Source organism: Myotis myotis, unplaced genomic scaffold (genome assembly GCF_014108235.1).
Source record: "Myotis myotis isolate mMyoMyo1 unplaced genomic scaffold, mMyoMyo1.p scaffold_m19_p_2, whole genome shotgun sequence".
In the NCBI taxonomy this organism is placed as follows: domain Eukaryota; kingdom Metazoa; phylum Chordata; class Mammalia; order Chiroptera; family Vespertilionidae; genus Myotis; species Myotis myotis.
The window spans coordinates 47,271,317-47,295,043 of NW_023416324.1; the positions used below are offsets into that span (position 1 = coordinate 47,271,317).

The 23,727-nt window shown below is 43.5% G+C and overlaps 1 protein-coding gene and 1 long non-coding RNA gene across 6 annotated transcripts in view; one reads left to right on the forward strand and one right to left on the reverse strand.

The window, feature by feature from the left end:
- SLC35D1 (solute carrier family 35 member D1) overlaps positions 1-23,727 on the reverse strand; it is a 44,929-nt gene that overhangs the window by 6,679 nt on the left and 14,523 nt on the right. For 4 of the 5 annotated variants that reach the window (XR_004973945.1, XM_036348652.1, XM_036348651.1 and 1 more), the window contains exons 9-11: positions 13,729-13,796; positions 12,572-12,650; positions 9,549-9,631 (exon numbers count right to left, since the gene is read on the reverse strand). Coding sequence is in view for 4 of the 5 variants with exons in the window: in XM_036348652.1 (XP_036204545.1) it covers positions 9,549-9,631; positions 12,572-12,650; positions 13,729-13,796 (230 nt within the window). In the remaining variant the exon portion in view is untranslated. The remainder of the gene's footprint in view (positions 1-9,548; positions 9,632-12,571; positions 12,651-13,728; positions 13,797-23,727) is intronic. The other variant, XM_036348654.1, reaches the window with a different exon arrangement.
- On the forward strand, positions 1,867-22,480 carry LOC118675857. The gene is made up of 3 exons (XR_004973946.1): positions 1,867-2,027; positions 18,966-19,002; positions 21,583-22,480. It is a non-coding gene; the product is annotated as an uncharacterized LOC118675857 (long non-coding RNA).

The window sequence follows — 23,727 nt, forward strand, 5'->3', positions numbered from 1 at the left end:
CTTCGGAGTGGGTTGCTGGAGCCCTTCACTTGTCCACCACACCTACCACCGGGGGGTTCACTCTTTAGGGAAAGTGATTACTCTTATCTGTTCTCTGTGGGGACCTCAACCGCACCTGCGACGCACAGCTTCCTGCCTGAATCACTGAACTGAAAGTCAGTGGAGGAGCTCAGAGACGGCCCTGACCTGCTCTTCCGCTGAGCCTGCCCCTGTGGCTCCCTTGGGTCTCCAGCTGGCAGCCTGGCCTGGGCTCTGCTTTCAGATGTCCCTGCCCTAGGTTTGGCCCCAACCTTCTGCTTGACTACTTGGCTCATAAACGTGCTGCTTATTTGAAATCAGTTCCTTTTTCCTCCAGGCTGTGGTGAGAGGGTGCCTCGCTCCTGCAAGTAAGGACGCTCAGGCACTTCACAGCACTTAATAATCAAATGGTGGCCATTTATTCAACTCTATTACATGTCATGTTATCGTATATACATCTGCTGTTGCAATATTCCTGCGAGGTGCACTATCTCTGCAGATGAGAAAAACTGAGTCCCAGAGGCAAAGGATAACTTGCTCAGGGTCACAAAGCATCCGAATGATGGGCCAGAATAGAACCCCGTCAGTCCAGTTTTTCCTACTGAAATGGCTTCCTCCCTCTGGCCCCTGTTCCACTGGATGTTGCAGGTGCCTGTCCTTATCTTGTTCCCATCGGCCTATAAATTTCCCAGGGCTTTACTCTCAGCTCGACAGAGTCCCTTGCACAGGCCTGGCACTTTGTAGCAGCACAGTAAATAATTGCTGAACAAAATCCGTTACGGCCCAGTGCACAGAAAGGAACCTCATGACCCAATCCTTGTGCTAGTGTTCACAGAGCTCGTCAGCTCATCTTCTTCATCTAGTAACTTTATTCCACTTCCTTTTCTTTCTTTTTTTTTTAATTTTATCTCTCTTCTGGAAGCTTTTTTAATTTTCTAGTGCACCAAGTAGGTAATGTTTCCTGGCCGCTGGGCTAGGACCTAAGGAGATGGTTTACTGTGTAACCTTTGGACTGAGGCTAAATATTCTTGAGGTTCACTGTTCATCTACATGGGGGTCAATTTCCACCAATCCCACTCCATGCCCCAACACAGTGGAAGGACTGCTCCTTCTTTCTGTCATCCTAGTCTCCTCCAGATTCCCACTCACATGACAACCTATTTTCCTGTCAAGTTGACCTTTGATGCTCCTGTTAGGCCAGTTTCACCTGGATAGGAATAATGGAGCAATGCAGGCCAGAAGACAAGGACCTTACTCCAGGCTTAGTCCTTATGGAGATCCGGGACCCTATGCTGTTAGTGCAGGTGGTGCAATGAAAAATCAATGGCTGTGGAGTTAGGCCTCTGTTCAACCTTGAATATACTGCTAGCTCTGTGTCCCTGGGAAAGTTTGTTAATTTATCTGAGGTTCTATTTTCTGTGTTAATAAAAGAAGAATAATACTACCATCCAGCCGGCATGTCTCAGTGGTTAAGCATCGACCTATGAAGCAGGAGATCAAGGTTCAATTCCTGGTCAGGGCACATGCCTGGGTTGTGGGCTCAATCCTCACTGTGAGGCATGCAGGAGGCAGCCAATCAATGATTCTCTCTCATCATTGATGTTTCTATCTCTCTCTCCCTCTCTGAAATCAATAAAAATATATTTTTTAAAAAAGAATACTATCTATCTAGGCTCATTTGAGGATTAAGTGAGACAGCATGTATAAAGAACCAGGCCTTAATCCTGGCACACAGTTAAGCAATCAGGAAATATTTATTCCCTCCTCTGTCAGCTCTGATATTCACCAGCCAGAGGCAAAATGCAATGTTAATAAAGGGATGGTGGCATAATCAGAGTTACCCTGATGCAAGAGGGCACCCTGCTGCCACATAACCGGCGCAAAACCACATACAGAGACTCCTGAGCTCCGGAGAACGAAGAGCACAGACTGTTCAGTCTCACAAGTCCCAACAAGAGGCAGTACAAGATTCTTCATCTCATCTTTATTCCCGGCTTGATCATTATCAGGTATGTAAGTTCTCAGAAATGACCTTTCCTGAATCGCCTGAAGAGAACTGGCTATTCATCAACAAGAATACCACGTGCCAAGCAGTCATGAGTTAATGCTTTGGAAGGGACTATCATACAGTTGCCCCGTAAACAACATGGGGGCTAAGGGTGCCAAAAATCCACGTATAACTTTGGATGCCCCAAAAACTTTACTAATAGCCTGCTGTTGACTGGAACCCTTACAGAAAATATAGGCAGTTGATGAACACATATTTGGTATGTTGTCAGTATTATATACGACTAGAGGCGCGGGGCCCCTCGGCCGGGTCAGCGATCAGGGCCAATTGGGGCCGGCCGGCCAGGGGAAGGGACCGTAGGAGGTTGGCCGGCCACGGGAGGTTGGCTGAAGGAGCGCACTGACCACCAGGGGGCAGCTCCTGTGTTGAGCATCTGTCCCCTGGCGGTCAGTGCATCGTCATAGCGACTGGTCGACCGGTCGTAAGGGTCGCTTGGGCTTTTATATTTATAGATAATCTTACAATAAAGTAAAGCTAGAGGAGAAAGGATAGTTCTCGTACTGTACACAGTCACTGAAAAATCCATCTACCAGTGGACCCACCCAGTTCAGACCTGTGCTACTCAAGGGTAAACTTTAAAACTGCCTCCTGGCAACTTTGGGAATGCAGGGAAACTGGGAGGAGGGGAAGAAGAAGACGATGGAAAAGAGAAAGGGAAAAGCCTAGATTTGGGGCGGAGGGGGGAGACCTATATCTGAATTTTCATACATCACCACCATGATTATGCACCAGGATCTTCTACTACTTCAAAAAAAAAAGAACAAATTCTCATTAATCTGGCTCCACAAACATTCACATGAAATTTGATAACTTCTGATACTTTGCAATTGGTGTTTATATATTCGACCATTCTAAATATTCATTTTTTAAATCTCAAGCAATTCTCCAGCTGCCTAATATTCACATCACATGGTACGACCAAATTCACTGAGACTGTGGCAGACACAGCCAGGAGATAAACAGGAGAAAAAGGCAAAGCTACCGTGCCCTGCAGACAGGGGGCTAGCTAGAATAATGCAGGAAAGACTGGAAAGTGCTGAGCTGTGCCCCTCCTCGGCTCTGATCCACTTCTGATCTCCCAAAGTCATGCAAACACAACCTGCCTCTCCTAGACCGAGAGCCATGCACACATTTTCCAGCCACAGAGAAGCAGACAGCCATTCACAAATGCAAACTAAAATGCTTCAGTAGAGCCACTTCAGGGCCAGGCACAGAGTGCTGACGTCCAGCTGCCCCATCTCTCCTTGTAGTCCATAATGTGCTCCTCCACCCCATTTCACTCACTCACTCCACTCCACCGCACTGGCCTCCTTGCTGTTCCTTGAACACACCAGGCACACTCCCACTTCAGGGCCTTTTTCTTTTTTTAATGTTTTTTTTATTGATTTCAGAGAGAGGAAGGGAGGGGGAGAGAGGGATAGAAACATCAATGATGAGAGTCTCTTTGCTTGGCTATCTCCTGCCTGCCCCCTACCAGGGACTGAGCCCGCAACCTGGACATGTGCCCTGACGGGGAATCGAACCGTGACCTCCTGGTTCATGGGTTGATACTCAACCACTGAGCCACACAGGCCGGGCCCACTTCAGGGCCTTTTCACTTGCTCTTCCCTCCAGAAGTCAATGTGGCTCATTCCCTCCATTTTTTAGGTCTTTACATAACATATAACCTTTCAGCAGGTGCCCCCACCCCTGAAATACTCCCTATCCCCCCCTGCCCTGCTTTATTTTTCTGCAATACTATCTATCAGAGCTAACATTTATCACCAGCACATAGTTCACTCATTTATCTCTTCCTTCATTTTCTGTCTCCTCTACTATAAGGAAAACTCCATGAAGGGGAAGGGTTTTGATCAGTTTGATAGCAGCTCTATCTCCACTGCCAACAACGTTTGGTACCTGGTACGTACCTATTATATATTTGTTTATGAATAAATCTTCCCAGCTAGATTACAAATTCCCTGAAAATAAAAAGTAGCCTACGGCTTTGCATGCACTAAGTAGTTACTTCCTTTAATATATGTACAGAAAGGGCTCAACAATTCTGATTCTTTCCCTGTCTGCAAAGGGAAATAGGAGAATAAAAGACAAATCAGGCAGGAAGTAAGCAAGGAGACTCTGGAAATGTTCAAAACAAGAAGGGCCATTTGAACCTCTAACCCCATGTGCCCTCACATGGTTGAATTACAGGGCATCTTTTAAAAGTTGGATCAGGGTTAGAATCTCAGCTCTGATTCTTACGGTGGTAATAGCTGTGTGACTTTGGGCAAATTATTTCACCTCTCCAACCTTGATTTCATTATTACATGAGATGATTAAATGAGATGACACTATAAAGGTGACCATCATCTACAAGTACTCAACAAACATTAACTTCCTAACTGTTGCCTTCCCAGGGATCTATTTATGTCCTTGCTATACTAAGATAAGTGTTGGTCTGTGCACATACTTTAAAAATAGAAGTACCTTAGTCATACAATTCTGGCCAGGATGTGAACCAATCTATCTGCCTAGGAGTTTTAGGATAACCTAAATGTTACAAACACTTCCAAAGAATAGTTTAGGAATTTCTTATAAACATACACTTAACTACACAACCCAGGAAGTCTATTCCTAGGTATTTATCCCAAGTAAAATGGAAACGATGTTCACACACAAACTTCTAAGCAAATGTTTTAGCAGCTAATACAAAACAGTTAAAAACTGGAAATTTGTCTTTCAATTGGTGAATGGATAAACTGTGACATATCCAGTTTATTCATTCACCAACTGAAAGAATAGAATTCTACTCAGCAATAAAAAGGTACAAACTACGAATATATGCAACAACACAAAATCTCAAATGCAAGATGGACCATGTTAGATGAAAGAAGTCAGACCAAAAGCTACATAATATTATGTATCATTATATGGCATTCTGGACAGAAAACAGATTAGGGCAAAGGTTCAATGCGAAGGGACATAGGGAGATTTTTTTTAGGTGTGGGGGGTGTGATACAAATGTTTCATATCTTGAATGTGGTGCAGTTGTCAAAATTCATAAGCTGTACATTAAAAGGGTTTAATTTTACTGTAATTAAATGTATAATTTTTTTAATGGAAGCAAAAAAAAAAGGGGGAGGGGGGACTACAGCTAAGATGAGTTCCAGAGATTCTAAGAATTCCAGCCTGGGCAGTTATGAGGATGATGGTGTTGTTACCTGGGAAGGCTACATGACTCAAGTAGAAGCCGCAGACAGAGTGTAGTCACCGGGAGAAGTGCAGCAGCACCCGCTGTCACCACCCTTCTCTACTCCTTCCCACCCTCTCTGTAGCTGTCTCAGGCTTGGACCAGCACCCTCATAACTGGCCACTGGAAAAAGGCATTTGGAGAGAGCCAGACTCGCCACAGAGCCCTACTTCTTTCAGCCTAACATGTATCAAATCCAACATCTTGAAACAGAAATTCTACTGGAAGAATTTTCCAGATGTTAGATTTCGTACATGTTAGGCTGACATAAGTTGTAACATTCCAATATACTCGGGAACTTAAAGTTATTTTAAGTGGCTTCCAATGTGAAAAAAAGATATCTAACCTTTCTTGTAAGATTACTAGAGGCCCGGTGCACAAAAATTTGTGCACTCGGGGGGGAGGGGGGTCCCTCAGCCCGGCCTGTGCCCTCTCACAGTCTGGGACCCCTCGGGAGATAACGACCTGCTGGCTTAGGCCTGCTCCCGGGTGGCAGAGGGAAGGCCCAATCCCGAGGTGCAGCCCCTGGTCAGGCTCAGAGCAGGGCCGATTGGGGAGTTGGGGCGCCGCCCCCTGTCATGCACAGAGCAGGGCGGATCGGGAGGCTGTGATGCCACCCTCAGTCACGCTCAGGGTAAGGCCGATTGGGGGGTTGGGGCACCGCCCCCTGTCACACTCAAGGCAGGGTCGATGGGGACGTTGCGGCGCCACCCCCTGTCACGCACAGAGCAGGGCCAATCCGGGGGTTGGGGCGCTGCCCCCTGTCACTCACAGAGCAGGGCCCATCAGGGGGGTTGGGGCTCCGTACCCTGTCACGCACAGAGCAGGGCCCATCAGGGGGTTGGGGAGTTCCCCCCTGTCACACACAGAGCAGGGCTGATCAGGGGGTTGAGGAGCTCCCCCGTCACTCACAGAGTAGAGTCGATAGGGGAGTTGGGGCACCGCCCCCTGTCACACACAGAGCAGGGCGGATCAGGGGGTTGGGGTGCCACCCTCTATCACCCACAGAGCAGGGCCGATCAGGGGGTTGGGGCGCCGCCACTGTCACACTCAGGGCAGGACCAATGGGGAGGTTATGGCTCTACCCCATCACACACAGAGCAGGGCCCGTGGGGTGGGGTTGGGGCGCCACCCTCTATCACCCACAGAACAAGGCCAATCAGGGGGTTGGGGTGCCGCACCCTGTCACACACAGAGCCGCAGGGCGATCAGGGGGTTGGGGAGCTCCCCTTATCAGGCACAGAGCAGGGCTGATCAGGGGGTTGGGGCGCCTTCCCGTCACGAACAGAGCATGGCGGATAGGGAGGTTCTGGCCCCGCCCCCTGTCACACACAGAGCCGCAGGGCAATCAGGGGGTTTGGGCGATGCCCCCTGTCACGCTGATCCCGGTGCTGGGAGGCCTCTCAGCTCCACTGATCCCGGTGCTGGGAGGCATATTACCCTTTTACTATATAGGATAGAGGCCTGGTGCATGGGTGGGGCCGGCTGGTTTGCCCTGAAGGGTGTCCTGGATCAGGGTGGGGGTCCCCATTGGGGTGCCTGGCCAGTCTGGGTAAGGGGCTGAGGGCTGTTTTCAGGCTAGCAGGTGACTGAAGCTCCCAACCGCTCCTTTTTTTCTTTTTTTTTTATTCTGGGCCAGCTTTAGCTTTGAGGCTTGGCTCCAGCTCTTAGGCCTCCGCTGCTGAAAGCAGGTTTCTGGCCTTTGTTTACCTTCTGTATTTGAAACAATGTTGTGATCCTGCTGGCTGAAGCCCGGCGACTAAAGCAGGTTTCTGGGGTTTTGTTTAGCTCAGGGGTGGGCAAACTTTTTGACTCGAGGGCCACAATGGTTCTTAAACTGGACAGGAGGGCCGGAACAAAAGCATGGATGGAGTGTTTGTGTGAACTAATACATGTTAACACTGCTGCTGGTGAAGGAGCGGAGGGGAGAGCAAGAGAACCCTCCGCTCTTTCAGCTCCGTGGGCCGGATAGAACAACCGAACGGGCCAGATCCGGCCCGCGGGCCGTAGTTTGCCACGGCTGGTTTAGCTTCTATATTTGTAACATAGTTGCTTAGAGTTGCAGCTCAGAGGCCGGCAGCGGCAGGCGGGGAACGTTGGAGTCCTCCGTCACTGAAGCAAGCAAACCTCATGTTCGCTTTAAGCTGCCTGGCTGCCGGCCGCCTTCTTGACTGGCAGTTAATTTGCATATTGCCCTGATTAGCCAATGGGAAGGGTAGTGGTTGTATGCTAATTACCATGTTTCTCTTTTATTAGACAGGATTTTATAAGAGAGTTGAACTGTAGAGATCTAAACATCAAATAGAAGCTTCTACTTCATTGTGGCTCTCGAGTTAATTATTTTAAGGGGACAAAAAGAAAATTAAGGCATCTCTGACTCAGGTCTATATAGTGTCATAATGACTTTTAATCCAGACTTTTAGAAATGAGTGAAAATCAGGCCACGTCCAAGGACAGAACTGGTTCACCATTTTGCTCCTTATATCCTGGCCCTTCCACACAAATTTTAATGAAAGAGATATTTACTAAGCACAGATGTCAAGCAGTGAGTTAGGTACTCTACACTCATTAGATTACTTCATTCTAACAACTCTAAAATGATAGGTATATTAGAAAGTGATTAAGTGCTCTGAAAAAAGTAATCAAAAGAGCAGAATAAGATGATTCGGAAGAATCAAAAGGGGAAGAGTAGACTGCAATTTTTAAAATTAATTAATTATATATTTTTTGTTTTTATTGAATGTATTGGGGAGGCACTGTTTTAATAAAATTATATAGGTTTCAGGCTTACAATTCTGTAACACATCAACTGTATATTGTATTGTGTGCTCACCACCCCGAGTCAAGTCTCCTTCCATCACCATTTATCCCCCCTATAGCCTCTTCTCCCTCTTCCCATACCCCCACAGGTTACAGTTTTAAATAAGGTGGTCAGGGTAGACTTCCTTGAGAAGGTAACCTCTGAGCAAAACTTTATAGGTGTAAAGAAGTTAGCCATGCAAGTATCTGGCAGTACAATGTTCCGGGCAGAGGAAATAGCCTGTACTAAGGCCCTAAAGTGGAAGCATGTCCAGTGTTCTAAAGCAGTGGTCACCAACCGGTGGTCCGCAGACCATTGGTGGTCCATGAGGTCAGAAAGGTTGGCGACCGCTGTTCTAAAGGAACAGGAAGGACCCCAATGTGGATGAAGTGGAGTGACGGAGAAGAAGAGAAGCAGGAGCTGACACTGGAGGGGTAAAGAGGAGGTAGGTCCTGTAGGGCCTTGTCAGCACTTTGGAACATGAAGAGCCTGGGGCGGGGATAAAATAAGGAGTGACATGTTTGATACACTATCTATTCTGTGAAGGAATGCAGGGTGGGATTGAGGGATGGGGTGGACAAGAAAGGAGTCAAACCAGGGACAAATGTAGAAACTAGGCAGTAATTTAGACCAGGATATTGGTGGCTTAGATGATGAACAATGCAGATAGTGAGAAGTAGTCCTTTTCCGAATATATTCTGAAGGTAGAGCCAACAGAATTTGCTAACACAGTAGATACTGGGTATAAGATGGAAGAGTCAAACATGACTTCAAGGTTTTAAAACTGAAAGCCTAGAAGGATGGAGTCTCCATCAGCTGAGATGCAGAGGCTTTGGGTGGAAGAGACTTTGGAAAAACCAAGAGGAGGTCAGTATTGGACATGTCAGCTGGAGATGTCAAGTGGGCTGTTAAATACAGAGCATGAGTTCAGGACAGAGGTCTGGCCCAAATACAAATGTAAGAATTTTTAAGCATATAAATAGATTAAAAACCATGAGATTCAAAATTCTTGAGCTGAAAAAGATCTTTCATACAAGTCACGCTCATCATTGATGAAGATAAATAAAGTCTAAAGAAATGCAGTGATATGGCCAAAGTCTGACACATATAATGCATTTCTAATGGAGCTGGTATTCTTTAGCCCCGCATTTTCTTGAGAATAGTGTACTGCCATCTGGCATACTAAGTAAAGGTCTGTTCTTCAAAGAGCTAAGTAAAAGGAATTCAACTTCCAGAAAGATTCCCCAACTATTATGCATAAAGTATGGAACCACTTTCTCTCCCTTTCTTAAAAAGCACTACCTAAAGATGTTAAATATATAATACATTGGAAGCACTCCATATAGGTTTAATAAATGAACAAATTTGACATTAAATAGCCCAATCTTATTGTGACACTATTTGTCAAAATGGTTATATTTAAATATTTTACTTACCTGATATTTAAGCCAATGAAGTTTGTCCATGTGAAAATATAATCTCCACCAAAGACCATTCCAATATAAGTTATTAATATATTCTAAAAAAAAAAACAAGCAATGCACTATTACATAGGTTTAACTGAACTTTTAAAATATTCATATAAACTCCTCCATGCTATGACCCAAATACCTATTCTTAAAATACAAAAAACAAATAAATGGGTAATAACAAAATTCTACCAAGCCTAAAATGAGTGTAGTATGAGCAAGAACACTAACAAGGAAACAATGACATTAGCCTCTGCCCAATTTTTTCTCTACAGACGCTAAATGCTTTCACCAATACTAAAAAATACTAACAAGGTTATCAACCTTTCTCTGCTCTGTGGTATGGGCTGGCATTACAAATCTAAATAGAGAAGCACTGCAGTTTCTAGGGTAGAAAACACTAATGCATACTCAGCAATCAGAAAAGAACGCTCTTCCTCTCGCTGAGATAACTGTTGACTTGTGAGGGGACAGTGAAGAAGAAAAGCCTGGTGACATCAAGAATCTTTCCCTCTTTTTTGAAAAGGATAAAAGGGATGGTGGGAGTTTACCAACATGAAGAAAGTTTTTAGAGGAGCCTTCTTACTATTTTCAAAACACATCTCAAAGTAGCAATAGCTAAAATCACGTCTCCTGACTCACTCAAATTCCCAGGCATAAACATCTTCTGCTTATCTGTAGTCCCCTTTAATTAAACTCGGACCACAAGGTGAAATAAAATTTTCCAAATTTATTCAGTTCTTCCCTAACCTCCATTCTTTCACACTCCTAAGTCACTTACCTCCTTCTCCACCTTTACAACTGCCATAAACGGTAAATGTCACAAACATTTTTAGTAGCTGGGTTCTCCTAGATTAGGCCTCTGAAGCACAAAGTACTATACTTTAAAAAAAACTTCAAAATTATTTTGATAATGGAGTGCCCTTTGAGCATTCAAAATTATGTCTACCTCTTCTAAGTCTAAGGATAGAGAGAGTAAGTTACCTTAAAGCAGATCTTTTTAATTATTTCAGGGGGGCGTGAAATGCCACGTAACAGTAGGCAACTGGGGAAAATGTGTAACAGGAACTCTCTTCGAATACAGAGATCCAGAAATCCAGGGAGAAGGTAGGTTAATTTGTATAATTGCTCAAGGAACTTTAGAAAGGGAAAAGACAGAGAACCCAATCCTTATTGCGCAAAACCAATCAGCAGAAGGTAGAAAAACTTTAAGTACACACTAGGGCAGCCTAACAAAGGTTTGCTATCAGGAAAAGACCCCAGTGCCCACAAAGCAGAACTAACCAGGAAGCACAGACGAGTCTAGTAGTTCAAAACTAATTCTCAAGTTTTAGTAATACCTGAGAATCATCTGGAAACTGTTAAAGATGACAATTTCCAGGCTCTACTCTAGAGATTCTGACTCAGTATAGCCGAGGTGGGCCTTGGAACTTCCATGTTTAACTAGCTATCCTAAGTAATTTTCCCACCACACTTAAAAGAAACAAGGAATGCTGACCCAAGGGTTTATGGGGTTGGGATCCTCAAGCACAGAGGACAGCTTAAAGCCCCTTGGGGAACAATGACTGAGCTAAAGGGTATGAACTGAGAGGCCAATGAAAGAAGCTCCACTGTCACTCATGAGAGTGAAATAGCAAGTGCTTCAGGGGACTCTCATCTGCCAGAAGGTTCAAGACATCCTTCAACAGCGATACCACGTGGCAGACAGAAGCAACAGCAATTGTACACGACTAGTACACAGACAATCCAATTCTCTCCCTCCCTCTGGAGTTTGGAAGTAAAACTGATCCCTTTGGACTAAGTTCATAGGGTTCTATGCAGAGAAGGAAATAGCAAAAGTAAAGTATTGGACTTCATGTTCATGAGAGCATGACTATATCTCTGCCCCATGCTGATAATGATAAAGTGCACTAAGAAATTCTAAGCAAATAAGTTTAGTTATTAAAATTAAATATAGGCTCTCCTGTACCATCCTTCTTCTTGGCCAAAAACATGTTTACCAGCTGCCCTGCTCTTGCTGTTCTTATTCTGAAGATGCAAGCCATCCACTTTGCTTTTAAAGCATTTAGTTTACAAAACAGAAACAGAGCTGAGAGCTCATTTGGGGCGGGGGCGGGGGGGGGGGGGGGGCCCGGGTGCGTGCGCTAAAGCCATGTCAGCCAGTTAGACCTTTGAAAGTAGATTAACTGTCTAGATTTCAATGGAATTCAAAGAACTGATTATTATAGTTCAATCTACAATTCTATTCACACCGAACACTCCAATTCCATGAAGTTTTCACCCAAATCTAATTTCTAAAATAAGGTCATGCGGACACCACTCCACTGGGGGGTGCAAAGGGTAACACAGAGCAGTAAAAACTTTTCTCTGCAACCACTTCCCTCACTTTTTGACAAAAGGGGCATCATAAGGGAAGTCCCAAAGGCAACTAACGTCAGCTCAATATTTAAGTCAATCTGGCTCTCCTGGCTGAAGACAAATGAGCCTGACTCAAATAAAATGGTCAGGAGGAAATGACATCACTGGAAAAGTCAGACGCAGCTTTTAAAAGTGGGCCATTAGGTTTGGCTGACACACAGGAAACCTCCCTCGATTAGTTCTGGCAGGCACCCTTTCCCCACAAAACAGCCAGCACTCGGAGGCGGGGCAGAGAACAGAGCAGCTCTCATCAGGGGTTAAGGACAGGCCTCTCCCTACTGAGCTCGGCAGCCCGTCAGAAACAGGCCCAATTCTTCTCCCTCTTCTCTAAGATAAAAGGCTCTCCTTTTCTCACGCTCCTCGGAGCTAAACTGCCTGAAAGTAGAGATGATGTCCTCCCTGAGTTCTTAAAAACTGTTTCAGAGACCATCATCACAATTTGTCAGACTATAAAAAAAAAATGTGAAGAAATAAGGAAAACATATGGCTTAAGGCCATATTCAACTTATCTGAGAGGAATAATTTTCAAATAAAGCAGGTCCCCAAAAGATAACAGTATTTTTTCAACTCACCTTAATACAGCCAACTATTGTAGTTGTAAGAGCAGAATTATACTGAGTGCAGAGTACTGTGGCGTACATCAAGATAAATCTGGAATAAAGAAGGAAGAGGTATCTTATGAGTACGATCCAGGTGCTTACTTTACAACAAGCATGTCAAATTCGCAGCCCGCAGGCCACATGCGGCCCACAACGATTATTTTTGTGGCCTAGCCAATATAATGGTAAGTAAAAAACGTTTTAATAAAAATTTCATAACTTAATTTTTACAATATGCTGTTATACATAATTATTAATAATGAACTACAATGTTCGCTAATGACTGATTACTATAATCGTATTGCGTTCATTTCCCTTAACGCCGTACACATAAGCGCACCATTTCTCTCCACTAATACTAGCAGTGACTATTTTAGCAGCCGATTGCCACATCATTAGTCTTGGACTGACTTGTTTGGTGTGCACAACAAGAAATATTTTGCTTTCGGAGAACAAGAAAAATAGGTTTATTTGTATTACGCTTATTAATTTGTGCAGTAATTCAGTGTCTGGTAAGTTAATGTTCAAGAAAAAATATTAATTTTTATTTAAATGTTCTATTATTTTATGTTAACAATTACTCATTTATTTCAGCCCTTTGTATTCAGCATGTCTCTATCGAAATAAACCTACGCTTCTATGAAAACTGAAGCTTTTGGTTTTTTTTGCAGCCCACATAAACTTAAACCTTGCTTATTTGGCCTTTGAGTTTGACATGCTTGCTTTACAACAATCACTGATTGTGCAAACTCAGGCAACCTACCTTTGTTCTGAGCCTGCTTTCTCATGGTTAAAGGGACAACAACATCTCCCAAATGGTCAATTTAGAAAAAATATAAAGGAACTATATGGCGAAAAATAATGTTGAGAAATAATGGTGCTTATTACCCACTATGTAATTGGGTAAATATTAGTTGTTCTCCAGTCTCCTAAGCATGACTTTGGGATCAGTTTAGCTGCCCTGAAGGCACATTCCCAAGGGCTGTGAAACCACCTGAATGCGGAAGCTTAATTATCGGAGGCGGATATATACTCAAGGGACAGAACAGGATACTGAAGAATGAGGCAAAGGGACCCTCCAACACATTTCTCTAGGAAAACTACTTGATAACAAGACAGCAAAGGCTTACCCCATCACACAAGAGAGGGTGAACTGCAGAAGAAAGAGCGTGTCAGCCCAACCTTCAAAATCCATTGCCTGTAATATATGGCAAAGCATTCAGTTTTAGAACAAAATTAGCTGTCCCATTTGTTAATCTAAATCCTGTACTTGCTCCCACCACACACTTCCTTGCATCCCTCCAAGGATAGATGATGTTTAAGAATTTCATATAGATGGAGTTGAACCAATAAGCAGTTTCAAAAGGTTTTCTCCTTTTCAAAATGCAATGCGAGGGAGATTTTGTACTTCTCCCAATTGGTACAAAGAAACTGGCATTTGCTTGAAGGCACAAGCCACATGGGGCAAATCTCAGTAGTTCTCCCAGATGGCTAGTAAGAAAGGCTTTCTCAAACATTGAAACATGCTTCCTCCTTGTAACATGTGAAGCTCAAGTACAGCCTTAGCTACACAAATTCAGCTGAGGTCTGTTCACAGAGAACTACTATTTAAAAATAGTTATAGTACAAGCGAGGGTTTTGTTGTTTTGTTTTTAAGCCAAAAGCAATGAAACAGAGAGACATGAATGGGCGCATTGATCATCTCATCTCTCATCCAAGAGGGAGGGTTTCTCTCTCAAGTACATAATTTTTCTTGCAATATGAATTTGAAAAGCAAATTTGAGAAACATTTCATCTTTTACCTCTCTGCCAACCTGCCCAGCTTCTACTCTTGCCACTGACATAAATCTCACAGCTCCAGCAATTCGGGCTCCTTGTGGTTTATAAAACGTCACCGTGCAGTTTCACACTCACAGGCCTTTGCCTGGAATGCCCTTTCCCTCAACACTCACCTGGCTCCTGTCCACCCACCACACTAAAGGTCAAGCGCCTCCTTGGCGGGACTTTCCCTAGTCAAGAATGCCTTCCGTTGTGCCTCAGCAGATGTACTCCGCCATCGGGCTCTTCTCTCTGACCTGTGTGTTTCTACACCAACTCTACAGGCTGTGAGCTGCCTGGAGAGAGGACCCACATCGCATCTATGTAATCATATTCCTAACACAGCACTTGACAGACGGTAGACATTCAGTTTGTTTCTCGTTCTTCCTTTGTTGGGGCATAACATACCAGAAATAAAATTAACCGATTATAAGTGTATAATTCAATGAGTCTTGACAAATACAGTCATGTAATCGCCATGACAATCGTGATAAAGAAATTTCAGCTCAAAATCATAAAACTCCTCGAAGAAAATATAAGAAAAAAAGGTCCATGACACTGGTCTTGATAACAATTTTTTGGATATGACACCGAAAGCACAAACAAAAGCAAAAAATAAAAAATACATCAAACTAAGCAGCTGCTGCACAGTAAAAGAAACCATCCACAAAATGAGAAGGCAACCTGCTTAATGGGGAAAAATAGTTGCAAGTCACGTATCTGTTAAGAGTTTAATATCCAAAATCTGTAAAGAACTCATACAACTTGACAGCAAAATAACTAAATAACTAAATAAATAACCCAATTAGAAAATGGACAGAGGAACTAAATAGATATTTTTTCCAAGGAGGACAGATAAAAAGGTGCTAAACATCACTAATCATCAGGGAAATGCAAATCAAAAATACAATGAGATATCACCTCACACCTGTGAGAATGGCCATTCCTACGGCTGTTGGTAGGAATGTAAATTGTTACAGCCTCAATGGAAAACAGTATGGAGGTTCCTCAATAAATTAAAACTAGAACTACCATATGACCCAGCAATTCCACTTCTGGGTATTTATATAAGGAAATGAAATCAGGATCTCAAAGAGATAAAATATGGAAAAACCTAAGTGTCCATCTATGGGTGAATGGATAAATCAGATGTTACAAACACACACACATACACACACACACACACACACACACACACACACACGTGCGCGCGCGCACACGACAATGAAATATTATTTAACCATGAGAAATAAAGGAAATCCTGCCATTTGCAATAACAAGACTGGAACCTGAGGGCATTATGCAAAGTGAGATAAGTTAGAGAAAGACAAGTACTGTTATGATCTCATTTATATGTGGAATCTAAAAAGCCAAACTCAGAGAAACAGAGAGAATTACCAGGGACTGGTGGGTAGGGAGATGTTGGTCATAGGGCACAAACTTCCAGTTATAAGTTCTGAGGATCTAATGTACAGCATGGTATTACAGTTAACAACACTGTATCATGTACTTGAAAATTAATTAATTAAATAGGGGGTGTTCTAATTCTAACTCTGCCATTAACTTTCTGCAAGGCCACCATAAAATCACTGTAACCTCTTTAAGTCTCTACCTATATTACAAATATAGAAAGCAGTCTGCTCCAGCTGCTCTTATGAGAATGAAATCAGAGAATGAAATGCAGACATTTCAAATGCATACAAGTTTACATACAGAAGATATTATTGACTTAAACTTCCACCACTATTATCTCTCAGTAGTAGATCTGCAAGTGAATTTTTCTTCTCCCTAAGACAGAAGTCACAGTAAACATGTACATTATTAATGAGGGAGGAAAAAAAAACATTTAAAACAAAACTTCTGCCTCTAGAGAAGACAGAAGAAATGGCCCGCTTATTCATGCTGTGTGACACAGAACTAGACGGGCTCCCTGCCACAAGGCCTGCAATCTTCAACACTGGCTGAGAGCTGGCTGTGATTACAGACTGGATATAAAAGATGCTTTCTTAGGCTTCGCTTCTGTTTTGGATGAACTCTCCGGTTCTAGGTGCTGGTGGTGTAACCTAATACCACAGGCCAATACTCACCACAGGCATGAAAAGAATGTAGTGTAACCAATGGGCAAATGATCTGTATAAAGGACTTCCTAAAACTAGGCATCTGTTTGAATGGGACTTTTATTTAAATAAAAATATTTAGAAAACACATGTAATGAAAAAAACCAACACCTTTTTGAGTTGCTTCGATTAAGGAAATTAAGAGAGAAAGGGAGTATCTAATATGATTAGGCACTAAATACTACATAATCAATAATACAATAAATAAAATCAAGTCCAGGGAAACAATCAGATTTGTCTGATATACCAGCTCTAATAGACGGATTCTGGCTGTCTGGACCACTGTCTGGTAAACAGTAGGAGGCTGTCTAGACTTAGCAAAAAGCGCTATGACTACGCGGCAATATCTGCAAGGAGGATAGGATAACAGCACCAATTCACCACCCCTAACCTAGTGAAAAGCATGAAATAATCTCAACGTGCACTTCAGTCTAAGATGCAATCATCCTCACTCCCAGAAAAATTTGCTAAGAAAAGGGTCGCCAAATTACTTGAGATGTGAAATTCCAAATCATGACTGGGACATTTTCTTAAGTGTTTTGATACCTCCCTACTTAGTATAAAGTCTAAAAATAATACACCATTTAGTCTTTGGACTTCATGGTAAAGAAAAAAGGTTGACGTATGATACGATTCTATTTTGAAAATTCTTTTCACCAAAAAAAGTGTAGAAAAAACTTGAAACCTTATCCTAGAAAGTAAATCGCTAGGAACCTTACTAAGACAGAAGGTAATGTCCGCGGTGCAAATGACTGCATGTCTCCTTCCCGACCTTGGGAAAGTCGTCCTGGGTACCTACATGGTTCTCTGCACTACTCTGACCATTTGCCACAATTTCTCCTGCTCTCCCTCACACTCATAGTTCAGACAAGGAATTGGAATCCAGTTATCTTTCACTCCCTCTGCTCACCAGGCTCTGCCACCTATGGAAAACCTATGTACCCTGGCAGAAGTAACTACAGACTCCAGCTCACCAACGAGTCACTTTTATTGGAAAAAGAAAGATCCTCAAAGGTGAGAATGGCTGAAAACATTAGTTTGTCAATCAAACAATAATCCGACAAAGAGAAAGATGTGGTCATTCGTAACTGAACTATAACGGATCCAACCCTCTTGTCTTATGTCTGGGGACACCAGGGTCCACAAAGCAGAAGGGACCTGTCGCCACGTGGAAAGAAGAGTTTGGGGTTGAGACTCAGTCTCTGTGGTCTACAGAGTGACCCAGATACGATGAACAACTCTGGAGAGGCGAAACCAACCTCAACACCCTTCTCATTTAGTCAGCCACGCTTAGGAAGAGACCCCGCCAGGAAGATGATTTATGCAGCCATTTTTCCTGCAAGACCCATCTGAGCCATGTAACGTAACCCGTGATATAATGCAGACATTATACAATGTACCCGCGCCCACAGTGCTGGCCTTGTGAGATCTACAGCAAGGGGTCTGTTCTCCACCCCGACTGAGAACACCTCGCAGGCTGTGCTGTCAGCAGGCCAGGTTCCCATCCCTGGGACTCCGTGAATCACGGGCTTTGTGTGGCAGACATTCCCTTTGGAGGCAGCACCCGACCAGTTTAAATACAGTCTGTCCCAGCTGACACTTTGGAAATCATTAGTCGAATGATGCTTGCTCCGCCTTTAGCTAGTGAACCAGATGTCTTGTACGGGCAATAAGCTGGCTTTTGCATGATACACAGTTTGGGGTGTCTCTCTGTGTGTGCGTGCGTGCGTGTGCGTGCGTGTGCGTGTGCGTGTGTGTGTGTGTGTGTGTTTTAAGGAGGATCCTTTGAAGTTAGAAAACGTTTTTAAAAAGTAAATGTTGAAATAGTATTTGGTTTCTTGGTTTCTGGTAAACCCGGCACTTTGAGAACCATGAACAAGTTTGTTTTAAAAAATTACACACACATTTGGTTTGATTTCTCAGAAGGCTTTGCCAGGGACCTGTATTATGTCCTCACGGGGATGGATGAGTTGTTCAGTTGAATCTTCCCTTTCAGTTCTTATGGTAATTTAGTTTTTTTCTCTTCCTTGTCCTTCAATTCTTGCTTAAAGGCTGTGGCAGCCCCATAACTGCTCTGCAGAACTCCTGCCTCCCTGTGATTCCTGTCCTAACAGAGGAATTTTTCCCTCCTCTGCCTACTAAGATTAGCAGTGGGATTTGAAGAAAAATAATTGCATCTGATTCTGCTTCAATTTATATCCTAGGTCCAGAGTCTGCAACTCTGAATAATGAGAAAAGCTAATTTGTCCCACCTCACCCAGTTATTTTAAAACTTAAGATTCATCACTGGAGAGTCATTATTTCTTTTTTTTTTTTAACTTTATCATTTTCTTATCATTACTTTTATAAAATATAACTTAAAGTACATGCACATGGTTCTACAATCAAAGATGAATAATCAAGTCTCCCTCCCATTCCTGTTTCCTTTGTAGGGATTCAGAATGAGTCACCCAGAGAAGTGCCTCCAAGGTATGTGGTTTATTTTATACAGAAGGCACTGACACCCTGCAGGCTCAAGAGAAACTTTTGCTCCCTCCCCCCTCCCCCAACTACTTAGAACAGAGGTTCCCAACCTGTGGGTCGCGACCCCTTTGGGGGTCAAACAACCCTTTCACAGGGGTCGCCTAAGACCATCGGAAAACACATATATAATTACGTATTATTGTTGTGATTAATCACTATGCTTTAATTATGTTCAATTTGTAACAATGAAAATTTGTTCAATTTGTAACAATTTGTAACACCCTGCATATCAGATATTTACATTATGATTCATAACAGTAGCAAAATTAGTTAAGAAGTAGCAATGAAAATAGTTTTATGGTTGGGGGTCACCACAACATGAGGAACTGTATTAAAGGGTCTCGGCATCAGGAAGGTTGAGAACCACTGCCTTAGAAGAACTTAAATTAAGGACCTTCCCCATAAGAAGAGATTATCAGAGATAACCTTTCCGACCTATCTATCTATATGGTAGGGCAAACTAATTACTAGACATCTGTTCTTCTTATCGTCCTGCGATAACCTTCCCCCGGAGCCCCAGAGCACCTTTCCTCCTCCTTGGGTCAGAATGTCATATATACGCCATATTACCTTCCTGTCCTGAACCTCGACTGTGGGGTTCCCATATGTACACATGTAATTTAATCTGGTTATTTTCTTGTTAATCTGTCTCATGCAGATTTAGTTATTAGACCAGCTAAAGAAGCTTGCAGGACAGAGGAACGTTTCACGCCCCCCCCTACCCTGTGTTCTATGTGTGTGTGTTTCTCTCTTTCACACACACACACACACACACACACACACAGGTGGTTGCTTTATTAGTTTCATGTATATTCGTCTAGTTGGTTTTTTTTTTTAACTTAAATAGTGAATAAAATGTATGCGTATATATGTTCTTACTGTTCCCTTTTTATTTTACTTAAAAGGTAGCATATCACACACACTGTTTTATACTGTGCATTTCATTTAATAATTTATCTTGGAGATCTTTTCATTTAATTACATAACAGACCTGGGTCAGGAAAGCCAGGGGCCCGGCAGATAAGAGTTTATCAGCACTGGTCACCAGGAGTCAGGGAGCGGCTGGACTCCTGCCAGCTGTCAGAACAGCAGCCTTGTCTCCACACTGGAATGCCTTCTACTTCTCAGAAACTCTGTCTCGGCCCTGGAAAGGGCCCGACCTAGAGAAGCAGCCAACTGGGTTGATCCAACCTACTCAGTGTACACATGACAAAGCAGGACAGGAGAGCAGGGGTCTTATCCAAAGTCAGACCGTGGTCAGGGAAAGAATCAGAGATTGCTGGTCGTCTGCCTTCTGGCCCCAAATTCTCTCCCTTGTACCACTTATTTTTAGGGACTTGGTACTATCTGCAGAGTAAACTTCAAAGTCCTGTATTGAACACTGGTCCCAACTGGGAAGGAAGCAGGGTATGGTGTGGTGGGAGGAGTGAGAGCACTAGTCACAGAGTCAGGAAGTCTGGGTTCCAGTCCTGAGCCCTCTTTCGGCTCCAGTTTCCTCATCTGTGAGGAAGAGGCCTGAACCATGCTCTCTAAGGTCTCTTCTCAAGTCTCCGGAGTCTTGGATTTCCTCCTTCTAAGCATCCTGAAGAGTCTAGTTCTTGTGGTTGAGCCTGTGCTCATGCTAGTAGTCACACCTGGGATGTACCCTTTGTTTTTCTTCCTCCACATCTTTCAAGGCCCACCTTGACTTTGCCTGATATTTTCTTGTTCAGAAAATGTCCCTTGTGAACATGAACAAGCGAGGCACTCCCACCTCAGCTCTTAGAACCCGCTCTTCCTTTGACCTAGATATCCTTCCGAAGAGCCACAACCATGGGGCTCTCAGTCCTATTGAGTGTCTGCTCAAAGGAACCTGACTTTTCCTAACCATCTGATGCAAATGGGACCTCTCCGATCACTCTCTTCATTCTGTCTCTTCGTAGCTCTTATTGTACAATTATGTGTAGTCCATCTCATGCCACTGGAATTCAAGCTCCTTTAAAGCAGCAACATGTCTTTTTTTTTTTTTTTTTTACTTAGAACAGCATCAAACACATAAGCATTCAATAAATATTCAGTGAATGAAAGAAATATGATTATTTGTAAACAATTAAGTAACAACAAGGCCCAGCTTCAGAGACTCTACTTCTAATACTACCCTGGAGTGTTTTTCACGTTCAGTAGCTTGTTCTGGAGGAAAGCCCTAGTCAGGGAGGGAGCAAAGAAGTAGTCAAGCAAATAGCAAGGGATCTACCAATATGTGGAGTCAGACAGGCAGGCTCTAAGCTCTGACACTGTGCAACCTTAAGCATGTCCTTAACCTTTGCAAATCCTCACAGGCATACAATGAGGATCAGGGAAAATAACTTATGCGGGAGCATCTTATCAGGGACAAGGCATCATACCCTATAAGGTATTACTAAAGGCCAGGAGGAGGCCCAGATTGTTCACTGGGGAACAGCTTTATTTAAAGATACACTGTCACATGAAAAAGCACCCATTCTTTAAAAAATACATGCACATATATGAATGTCTGTCCACTTATAGGTATACCAGTACGTATTTCGGAGAAAAAGCACGGTTCCAAAAGACACACGCTGAAAATGAACCCGACTTACTGGTACTGGAAAACTCTTACCTGAAATCCTGCCACATCTCCCACGCTGACATGGGAACTTGTTGCCAGACTTCAAACAGCCCACTGACTACTCTGAGACTGAATTTTCCAGTGGAAGAAATAAGCTGCAATTCCTGTAGACTACTATGAACCTCTTGGACACATTAGGCTGTCTATGGCTTCCACCCATTGTTTCTGCACTGGTTAATAAAAGTAAACCACTCAGCCACCTCTCTAAGTTATATCTCAACAACCACCTCTAGAACAGGTGAGCATTACTTGCTGCATTTGGTAGATAAGAAAACTAAGCCCTATCTCCTTTAGTTAAATGCTCTTGTGTGTTTCACAGTATTAGGCTCAGGCGATAAGAAAAAAAGATGAGTTCTGTGGTATTCTTGCTTTTGAGGACCATACAGTCACCTTGTGGAGCAGACCTGTCACCATCAGAGCAATAAACTATGATAGGTTTTGTGGAAGAAATGTTTTGGGTGCATTGTGGGGTATAAAATGGAAGAGGGTTAAAAAGCTAATCCTGATATTCAGCCTACATACATTTCTTCCTAACCTGTACTTATAGCACTGACTGATGACCAAAACCCTCCCCTGTGCCCACTGCAGCCCACAATTCCTTTCAAGGTGCACGAATTCATGCACTGGGCCCCTAGTACTCCAATAATAAGAGTGAGAATGAACAAACATGTGAGATCAAAATACTGTGGGGTTTGATTACAAAGCAATGAGTTCAGCTCCCATAATTAGTTTATCATCCCAATTTCAAAGTATTTAGATGAACCATTATTCTTCCAAAATAAACCTTTCTTGACCTTTGCCTGGCATTTTCATTGGGGAAAAACAAACATTACTCAAATTTCACTCCTCTGCTTGAAAAAAAAAAAAAGAGGGAGAACCAAGATGGCGGCATAGGTTAACGCCGGAGTTTGCTGCCTTGAACAACTACTTCAAAAGTGAAACCAAAAAACGGAAGGGACATCACCCAGAACCACCGGAACGCCGGCTGAGTGGAAGTCCTACAACTAGGAGGAAAGAGAAACGCATACGGACACTCAGAGGAGGCACAGTGCTGAAGTCAAATTCTGAGGTGCGGAGTGCACGGAGCGGGCTGGCGGCGGAGGGCGCGGTTGGCGTTTTCAATCGGGAGGGAGTCGCAGACTCTGAGCTCCAGATACGGGCGAGTCTTTAGGGACCCAGACTCAAACGGGAGAAGCGGGACTGTCTGGCTTCCGTCAGAGCGAGTGCAGCTTTCTCTCTGAGCTTTGCAGCGGGTGCTGGGACTCAGACAGGCAGAGCCCCTGGGGACAGGACTGAGAGCCGCCATAACTGCTCTCTCCAGCCCACCCTGTTGATCCTGTGCGACCCGCCCCGCCCAAGCCCTGCACTGAGGCATTTGCCGGATAGCCTCAGGCAAATGCCAGATTAGCACCTCCCTAGAGGACAGAAGTTCTCTCACTGCTGACACAGCTGATTCTCATAGCCACTTGGCCTGGAGGTCAAACCCTCCCTGGAATTAGCTACAACAATCAAGATTTAACTATAAGACTGCGAACAAAGACCACTAGGGGGTGCACCAAGGAAGCATAACAAAATGCGGAGACAAAGAAACAGGACAAAATTGTCAATGGAAGATATAGAGTTCAGAACCACACTTTTAAGGTCTCTCAAGAACTGTTTAGAAGCCGCCGATAAACTTAATGAGATCTACAAGAAAACTAATGAGACCCTCGATCTTATATTGGGGAACCAACTAGAAATTAAGCATACACGGACTGAAATAACGAATATTATACAGACTCCCGACAGCAGACCAGAGGAGCGCAAGAATCAAGTCAATGATTTGAAATGCGAGGAAGCAAAAAACACCCAACCGGAGGGGCGGAATGAAAAAAGAATCCAAAAATGCGAGCATAGTGTAAGGAGCCTCTGGGACAGCTTCAAGCGTACCAACATCAGAATTATAGGGGTGCCAGAAGATGAGAGAGAGCAAGATATTGAAAACCTATTTGAAGAAATAATGACAGAAAACTTCCCCCACCTGGTGAAAGAAATGGACTTACAGG